Source organism: Rhinopithecus bieti, unplaced genomic scaffold (assembly GCF_001698545.2).
Source record: "Rhinopithecus bieti isolate Rb0 unplaced genomic scaffold, ASM169854v2 scaffold_5882, whole genome shotgun sequence".
NCBI lineage: Eukaryota > Metazoa > Chordata > Mammalia > Primates > Cercopithecidae > Rhinopithecus > Rhinopithecus bieti.
In genome coordinates, this window is record NW_016805188.1 from 855,746 (window position 1) to 865,169 (window position 9,424).

General features: G+C 48.2%; 1 protein-coding gene across 2 annotated transcripts; it reads right to left on the reverse strand.

Moving 5' to 3' along the window:
- Window positions 1-3,891: 3,891 nt before the first annotated feature.
- On the reverse strand, window positions 3,892-8,484 carry SP8 (Sp8 transcription factor). Of its 2 annotated transcripts, XM_017871543.1 has the most exons (3): window positions 8,374-8,484; window positions 7,557-7,653; window positions 3,892-7,401 (listed from the first exon to the last, which is right to left on the reverse strand). In XM_017871543.1, exon 3 carries the CDS (start codon window positions 7,366-7,368, stop codon window positions 5,899-5,901), a length of 1,470 nt encoding a protein of 489 aa, XP_017727032.1. In that variant the 5' UTR covers window positions 7,369-7,401; window positions 7,557-7,653; window positions 8,374-8,484; the 3' UTR covers window positions 3,892-5,898. The 2 variants fall into 2 exon arrangements, with proteins under 2 accessions (XP_017727032.1, XP_017727031.1); XM_017871542.1 differs by lacking the exon at window positions 7,557-7,653 and having other exon boundaries at window positions 8,374-8,478.
- Between the last annotated feature and the right edge of the window lie 940 nt (window positions 8,485-9,424).

Sequence of the window (9,424 nt, forward strand, 5' to 3'; positions counted from 1 at the left end):
AGAATGGCTGGGAAATCCTCCCGGGCTCAAAACCTCCCGCAGAATTCATTCGAAAAGAGAACGAAGGGAACTTTGGGCAGGCCGGACCTCGGCTCAGCGCCCTGCGAGAGAAGCAGAGGTCGCTGCCAACGTTTCCTCCCGCGCAGCAAGAAGTTGCTGCCTGAGAAGCAAACTTGAGGAATGGGCTTTTTAAAAGCAGCAGCCCCAGGCAGGGCGCAGTGGCTCATGCCGGTAATCCCAGCACTTTGGGAGGTCGAGGCGGGCGGATCACCTGAGGTCAGGAGTTCGAGATCAGCCTAACCAACATGGTGAAACCCCGTCTCTACTGAAAATACAACAATTAGGCGAGCGTGGTGGCGGGCGCCTGTAATCCCAGCTACAGGGGAGGCTGAGGCAGGAGAACCGCTTGAACCCGGAAGGCGGAGTTGCAGTGAGCCGAAATTGCGCCGTTGCACTCTAGCCTAGACAAGAGCGAAACTCCATCTAAAAAAAAAAAAGGCAGCAGCTCCGGTAGATGGACTTTCAAAAACGACACTAGAACACCAGGAAAAAGCAGCTGCTTGTAGCGGAGCTTTATTCCGAATTCGAGGTCACCTCAAGCCCTCCCCACTGTCCCTAGAGCTCTTGAAGCCCCGACTGTTCGTTAGGAATCAAAGCAAAATGTATAAGGCTGCTTTCCTCACCGCCGAGAGACTCCGCAGAAAATTAAATTAAATTAAACATGCGCCGAGGGACCAGGGAAAAATAGATTCCCCCCTCCCTGCCGCCGCTGTAAGCAAATCAACATTTCTGCTCACAGGGAGAGCAGCGAATCTAAAGACATGGCCACTGACACGCATCCCCTTAAATCGCAGCGGCTAGGGTCCAGGATGGCAAGGAATTAGCGGCTTTCCTTTAATCCGGAAGCAGGCAATAAATAGGGAGAAAATTTCGAATCTTATTTTTAAAATAACATCAACTATTGTATATTGAGCAGTCTTCAAAAGACGCCACCCAGAACCAAAGCCCTGACTTTAAAATGGGTACAGCATTACTCTATTTCAATTCCTTACTTTAACACCATTTTCTTGAAATACAGGCACAGAATTGATCTTCTGCACCATTTTTTAAAAAGGAGGGAGATTGGGAGGGAGGTAAATTGGGAGGGAGGGAAGAAGGGAAGGAAAGAAAGAAGAAGGGAAGGAAGGAAGGGAGGGAGGAAGGAAGAAAGGAAGGAGCTGTGGAAACCATACTTTTAAAAAGAGAGAGAAAGATAAAGACATTGGTAATATCTGGGTTTTTCTTAGGGGTGTAAAGAGAAATAATGCCTGTTTGGACAGAAGCAGCAAAAATCAGTAGTAAAATGAACAACCACAGTTTATTCAAAATACCTGCATCAAATCAATCCTTTTTTGAGGCTGTTCATACAAAACGCTGAGCAAAATTTTTAAATTCTTTGATGATAATGTTTGTCTTTACCATCTTAGGTAACCAGATAATAATCAAATCCACACTTTTTTCCCTCCTTTTCTGCCTTAATTTACCAGCCAAAAGATCATCTGACCTTTGAGCTAATCCTCTACAATAAAATATTTATTTTTTAAAAAATTCCTCTACAAGCCTTCTGTAGCATTCCATTCAACAATCTCACCAAAAGATCCATGAAAGAGATGAAAATGATAGCAAAATTATTGATCTGCCTACTCAGGAATCCAATCTCATCACCTGCTTGTCTTTAAATTTTAATTTCAGCATTCTCTAACCAAAAGAAGCCCAGTTGAGAAGTTATGCCAAGATTGGGGTAGGAGCAGGGTGGAAGGAAGGCAAACTCATTCAGGAGCTTTTTCCAGCATCAGTTGTTCTGAGAGGAAGTCATCACATTGGTTTAAATCAAGTTTCTCACATAAAATATTTCAGTTGATAATCCAGCCTCAACAAATCATGGTCACATTTCTCAGTGAAAGAGATCATCCAGAGAGAGAAGGTGAAGGAGCCAAAAAAGGAGAAAGCGGAATAGGGAAGAAACATTCAAGTTTGTAGAAGAGATGAGGTAGGAAATGGAAATGGTTGGATTGGCAGCCCTTTCCAGACTCTGGAGGGTGGGCTGATATATGCTGGCCTGACCTCTGGGTCAACAACTAGTTTAACTCTATCTTGATCTGCCAGACTGGAAGCTTGTCCCTTGGTTCAAAGTGAGACCTGGCCTTTGACTTCACTTGAGTGAGCCTCCAGCTACTGCTAGGAGGTGCTTTATCAGGGACAAAGCAGGAAAAAAAAAAAAAAAAATCACAATTTGGTACTTCATCTGTTTTCCCAAGAGGATGCTCATCCCAAAAAAGGAGAACCCTGCCCACCCTGCAGAAAATTAAGCTAGAAATACTGTTCAATAACCACCAAAACAAACCAAGTAAAGCTGGAAGGGTGAGGAGCCAGAAGGAAGACAAAGTGAAAGTTTGCACATCTGTACAGCAGAAAAAAGTCCCCCTTCAATTACCCCAAAGAAATCTTCTTCCAGACAATATTTCTCATTGTCATAACCCACCTCTTAAATCAATGTTGATTCTGCATGTAATGCAACTGATATTATAAATGTACCAAGCAGCTTTCCTCTTACCTGCCACTACATTTAACTCCTTCAGAATCCCTCTTTCCGAATCCCTCAGCACTGCAACTTTCAATAAAAAAGAAACAACACTTAAACTGTGTTCTGCTTGTTATTCCTAGGAAGAAAGTGACAGAAAGAAACTATTTTACTTTTAAAATCCATTATTTAGAACTACAGTATACCAAAGAATCAGAGTTAACTTGTTTGTCTGAAACCATAGAGACTGGAGGCCTCAAATACCTTTATAGATAGCAGGATTAAAGGTGTCACCTACTTGGACATGAGCTACATTATTCTAAAACATCTTTTATCCCTAATTGCTTTTTCCTCTCAATTTACAATGCTCATATCACTTTGTATTTTCACTTGTTTCTATGTATTATAATTACCATATATAGATTTCAATGGAAAATGTTCAGTTCAAGATGTATACCAAGACTATACTTAGGGTGGGGAGATTGCAAACAGAAAGAAAGAAGCTAAACTTGTAAGAATCTGAACACGCTAACTTTTTATTCAATTTGATTCAAAATAATAATATTAATCTAATAGTGAAATAGTGATATAACATCAGTCAACATTTAAAGTATTTTATGTTTCAAAGTATGGCTCAAGGAACACCCATTGCTTAAATGCACTTAGACATAACAAGACAATATTTTTTATTGGCATCATTGACACCTATGAACAATAGCCTAGTAAATAGATTAAGGTTTAACCTTCCCTTTCTTTGGTGGCTGTTTAGAGACTTTTAAAGAACAAATAACTCATTTCAACAGGAATCTACTACTGATATTTACCTCTACATAATCTTTAGCTAAGACTTGGAATGCCAAAAACAAGCTTTTATTAGCTTGACCTCCTCCACCTCCTAACAACAAAAGTTGTCCCCAAACCCACGTTTTTATTTTAGATGTACTGATCTTCCAATGTAAGGCTTGGCTTTTTAAATACTACATGCAATCAATGGCCAACAACCTGACTCCTTCTGGAGACTGAGAAGGAAAGAGAATGGTGAAATTTCTTTGAATTGTGACTTAGTACAAATTTTAAGAGGTCAGTAAATCCTGATGCTATGAGCTAAATCTACTGGTAAATAATCAATTACATTCCTTAGACACTATAATCTTTATCTTGGTAAACAGAGAAAACACAGCTTTGCCAAATAGATCTTTCCATCTAACATCTTAAAGGTAATTATTTAAATATTACCACAACAGGGTTATATTTTGTTTAAATTAGAAATTAACTGAAGATAAAATGCACATGTCCATAGTTTAAAAAGGGGAAAAAATACAGATTAACTAGCCTAGTCTTTTATCTGAGTTTATTAATACCATTTAAAATATTACAAATAAATCAATTACATTTCATGCATTTAAAATGCAAATCTAAAATGCTCCAGAGAAAGGCTTTTCATTTCAATGTGAAATATCCAAATTATTTCAACATTACAGTGAGCAATTAGTTTGCAGAATCTGCAAACATTTAAATGTAGTGTCAGAAGTATTTATTAACAGTTAACAATATTACCTTCAGGAAATACACAAAGGTCAAAGTTAGTTGAGTTTCACTTGGACAATTTATTTAATACATGGGTTTTGGCAGACCCACTTATTATGAAATATAGGAGAACTCTCACTTTAACTATGCCTGAACTGCCAGCAAATGCAAATAAGTACATGCTCCATTAAATTAAATGTCATCCAACATTTATCAAATATTGTCTTAGTTACAGCTTGATACCTATCTAAATTCATATTTGAGCAAAACTAGGCCCCGAAAGTGCGTTTGTGGCTCTGCACCTCCAGAAGTGAGTTCAAAAAACCTGCAGCTCATCAGAACTGCAACAATAACTCTTAATTTTCTTGTGACAAAAAAAAAAAAAGTTTACTTCAATATATTTTCAAATATTTACTGGAAGTAATGTACAAGAAAAATACTATACAAAATCATCTCCTGGACAACTGTACCTCACACCCTTACACTGGTGGAGTTATATTTAATTGGTAACTAATCTAGAACGATTCTCCAGTTGTACAAACCATTAGGTTCAGATTATTTTACAAAGGTTCTTTTTTATTTTCCTATTTCCCCTTTTTTGGCATTTAAACTACAGCCTCGTCTGAAATAAATGATAGCTTCTTCACTTGTTTGTAAGTTTAAATCACACAAAAAAAGTGTAACCCTACGATCTTCAATGTATTGCAAGAATTTACAGAAATGGGTACTATACAAATTGACGGCCGGATTAACAAAAAAAAAAAGATTGGGAGGTTATGTTTGGGAGTGGTGAAAAAACGAGGTAGAAAAGGACAAACATGGAGATAGTTAATCTGGTCTCACCGGAAAGGAGTATTTTTGCATAAGAAAAAAACACCTACCCTCACCCCGCCCCCACCCCATAAGTTAATGCGGTCAAAGTAACTTTGGGATCAATACTAGCAGTTTCGAGAGAAAGAATTGCTCTCCGTTAGAGGAAAAAACTATCATAGAAGGGAAACCAAGTGGAAGGTTGCTATTTTCCCCTCAGTTTTTTAGTTAAAAATAAAATATATGCTATAAAGATGAAAGAAAGCTGCTGCAGCGATTCGACAAGACTGCCCTTTGCTGAAACTTGCATCGGTTCCACCTCAGGAACAAAGAAAAAGAGGCAGAGCTGACATTGGGAGATCTAAACTCTGCAAACTCTGGGTCTCGGTGCTGCCAAAAGGACACCCCACCAAGCACCGACAGCCTGCGCAGGGCGTCCGGCGATGCCCAGGGGCCTGGCAGGGTGCTCCGAAGTCGAGGTGCCTAGGTCAGCGGCTAGGTCAGCCCGGTGGCGCTGTTCTGCCCAGGCCTCCAGCCTCGCCCTCCCCAATGCTCGGGCTCAGGCTTGCTCAGCCGGGCCGCTCCTGCCCGTGCCGAGGCCCGCAGTCTACCAGGCACTGGATTAGTCCAGCTCTACCTCCAGTGGCCGCTTCCCTCTAAAAGTTACGCCCATCACAACCTGGGGGTGGAGAAGGGGAGGACAAGGAGGGGAGAACGAGAAATAAAGGCCCGGCGAGGCGCGGGTTACAGCTGCACCGGGTTCAGACAGCGTTACCCGCGGAAAGGGAAAGCCAGGGCCTGGGACAGGATGAGTTTTACTTACATGTCCATATCCCCTTTACAAAGTTAAGTCACAGAAGGAAGAGGAGGGGCAGAAACAGAAAGAGACAGAGAGCGAGTCGGATGCAATAGGGAGAGGCTGGAGTCGAAGTCGGGACAGACAGGGCCCAAGAGGACTCGGTGGGAGGAGGTCGGGGAGAGAGGCGGGCGCAGGGTGGGCGTCACTCTAGGCCATTGCGGTGCCCGGGCTCGGGGGGCTGCAGCAGCTCTGGGGAGTGGCAGGGCGGGCTGCCCGCGGCGCTGTGCTCGCTGTCGGTGTCGCTGCCCTTCTTGCCGCCGCTGCCTGAGCCCGCCGAGCCGCCGCCGCCGCCGCCGCTGTGCGTCTTCACGTGCTTGCTGAGGTGGTCGCTGCGCATGAAGCGCTTGTTGCAAACTGGACAGGCGAAGCGTTTCTCACCGGTGTGGGTCCGCAGGTGCCGCTGCAGCTCGTCGGAGCGCGTGAAGCGCTTGCCGCAGAAGAGCCAGTTGCACACGAAGGGCCGCTCGCCCGTGTGCCAGCGCAAGTGCGCCTTGAGGTGTGAAGTCTTGCCATACACCTTGCCGCAGCCCGGGATGTGGCAGCTGTGCAGGCCCTTGCGCCGCAAGCTCGCCCCGGCAGGGCCCAGCCGCTCTGCCTCCTGGCAGTTGGGGCAGTCGCAGGTGGCGCGGCCGGAGTAGCGGCGAGCTGAGGAGCGCGGGGAGCCCCCCAGCGGTGCCGAAGGCCCAGCGCTCAACATGGAGCCCCCCGCGCCGGCCAGCGGCGACGGGGCCGAGTCCGGGTAGGAGCCAGGCAGCACTGGCTTGAAGCCGTCCATGAGATGCTGCCCGGCGGGGCTGAGCAGGTGCGAGGAGGCGCCGCTGCTGAAGGCCGAGTGACTCAGGCCCGAGTAATCCGAGTTGTAGCCTCCGAGCGGTGAGTGCAGCGAGGTTTGAAGCCCCCCGGCAGCAGGGTGCAGCGAGCCGGGCAGCGCAGCCGCGCCGTTCGGGTTCTGCACGTCGATCCAGCCGGCCCCCACGTCCCACCAGCTGGAGGCGCCGGCCGAGCCCACCTCTCCCGCAGCACCCAGGCCCGGGTGCGAGGGCTTGAACCACGACTCGTACGGGTGCGCCATGCCCACCCGCGGGTAGATGCCCTGCAGCCCGTCCACAGAGGTGTGCACCTTGGAGATGAACACCGGCTGGTGGGAGCCGTCCTGCGAGTGCGCTGAGGAGCCGCCGCCGCCGCCCCCGCCGCCGCCGCCGCTGCCGCCGGAGACTCCGGGGGCCTGGAAAACAGAGTAGTCGTTGGCGAAGGGCGAACTGGAGGCGGCAGCTGCGGCGGCGGCGGCGGCGGCTGCGGCGCTGCTGGAGGTGAGGGAGAAGGCGCTGGAGCCAGGCGAGCCGCCGCAGCTGAAAGAGTCGGACACCAGGGCTGCGGCAGCCGCGGCTGCTGCAGCGGCCGCCGCAGCCGCTGAGGACGAACCGCCGTTCCTGGAGGCCCCGGACACGCCGAAGCTTGAGAGACTGGAACCCACTACGTTGCAGCTGGAGGAAGAAGAGGACGAGGAGCGTTTCCAGGGGTGGAAGCCTTTCCCGAAGGAAGAAGAGCTGTCCGAGAGGGAGGAGGGAGATGGGCTGGGGCTGCCGATCTTATTACAGGTAGCAGCAAGCATGGCCAGAGGAGTCGATCCCAACCTCGGTTCTTCCTGCGAGAAGGAGGAGAGAAGGAGTGGGGGAGGGGAGGTGGGCAAAGGGCCGGTGGGGGGGGAGGAAAGGAAGAAATGTGCATCAGTCCCCCGGTAGCCTCCAAAGCGCCCCACTGCACCCCATCTCTCGCTGCGGCGCGCCGCCACCAACTCACCTGGCACCCCCAACAGCCCCGGTGCCCGGCCGCTTCCTACTCTACAGGAGGGGACAAGTTTGGCTGCCGGCGTCTGATTCGGGAGCAAAGCACCACGCTAAAGAAGAGTTTCACAAGTATTCTCACGTAAAACAACACTCTCTTGCACACAAGGCCCCAGACACTTCGTAACAAACAAACAAAAAGTCCAGATTGGAAAGGAAGGAAGTTTTCTTTGCCGAGAAGCCTGGGGGAAAACCATTGGATTGCTTTCAGAAGCTCTTCCCCTGTAATCCTGAGAGCTTTGAAAAACCTGTTCCGGTCCCCAGAAACCCATCCTGGGTTGTTTCTCCCAGGCCAAAAGAGGTCAAACTGTAGCGCTCACTCTTTCTTTCTTTCTTTTTTTAAAAGCATATCTACAATAGTAAAAACGAGACGAGTTCAACGTACCTGCGAGACAAGGCGGGCTGCAGAATTTTTTTTAAGGGTTAGGGGAAGAATCTGCACTTTGCCCAGTAGGAAAAACTTGCTCTCTTTACCCCCGAAATCGGTGCCTGTAAAATGGTCTGGGCGCAGGTCTCCCGGGCAGGGAGCAGTCAGGCGCTGCGCGGTGGCTTGTCTAAACGCCCTTCGAACCTTTTCCTGCGCTGAAAAAAAGTGACTCTGCCCCTTCTCCCCTTTTCTTTTCTCCAAACTCACTTGTATTTAAAGGAAAAAAAAAAAAAGCTCCCAAAAGAGAGACTGAAACCCCGGGGCCGGGCCGGGGCGACTTTAACCCCCTCCAATCGGCAATAAAAGGAAACTAATTAAACCAGCAAGAGAAAATCCTGAGACTCACCCCTAGAAGTGAAGTTGCCATCACACAAAAGTGCCCTCCTCCTCTCAGAGGATCTTTTTTATATTGATAAATCAGAGGCAGTGTTTTTTTAGAGGTGTGCAATACAATGATCAGTTCCGCCCATTCCACCACAACTGTAGCTCCCTCTCCGGCTTTGAAGTGCCGCGGAGGCGCGGCCAGCCAATCTGCGGCCTCGCCGGGCCGCGCGGCGCGCGCGCCGTGAGGTCATCGGCGCCGCCGCCTGCCGCCGTGGTGGATAGGGGAGTGGGAGCTGAGGGGGCGGGGGCGGCTGCTTGTGTTACAAAGCGGAAAGCGCGCGCGCGCGCGTGTGAGTGTGTGTGTAACAATGTAACTGTGTGCGAGTGTGACCAGGCCGAGGAGAGGACACTGCGGAAGCGGGAGGGAGGGGGGATGTGGGTGTGACACTGTAACTGTGACAGTGTGGTAAAGGGGGGAGTGGAGAGAGTGCAGAAAAGGGAGGGTTGTGTGAAAGGATAACTGAGTGTGCGACAAAGCGGGGTAGACAGAGCAATTAAGTGTTGAGGGGAAGGGTGTGAGTGTACGGGAGTATAACTGTGAGTCTGACAAACCTAGGGAGGAAAGAGGGACTAAGGTGGGTGGGGGGTGAGTGTGTTTGGTGTTGGGGAAGGAGGGCTGTGAATATGTGTGTTTGTGCGACAGAGAAAAGGGAGGGTGTGTGTGGGCGCTTGTGTTGTGTGCGCGCACCAAAGCTGGTAGTTGGGAATGGGAACAATGCAATAAAGTGTGTTTGTAAGAGAGAGACTGTCGAGCTGAAGAGGGAAACCGACTAAGTTGATGGAGGCTGAGTGAATAAATATTCACAAACGCTGCCCCCGTCGCCAACTTCCTTTGGCTCCTTGTACCTAAAATATTGAGTGATTTTTTTTTTTCTTCTTACCTTGGTAAACACCGTCACTACATTTTTTAAGAAGATCTTGATACCCACCTTTTCTTTCCTGGCTCTCCAACGAAACAGTAGAAAGGTTGAGAATCTAAGGGGTATTTTTAGGGATGCGTTGGGACGTGGATG

Coding starts and splice junctions, on each gene's coding strand:
- SP8 (XM_017871542.1), bottom strand. CDS start 8,394: ATGGCAACTTCACTTCTAGGG. Junction 7,402..8,373: donor TGGCAACTTCACTTCTAGGG/GTGAGTCTCAGG, acceptor TCCTTCTCGCAG/GAAGAACCGAGGTTGGGATC.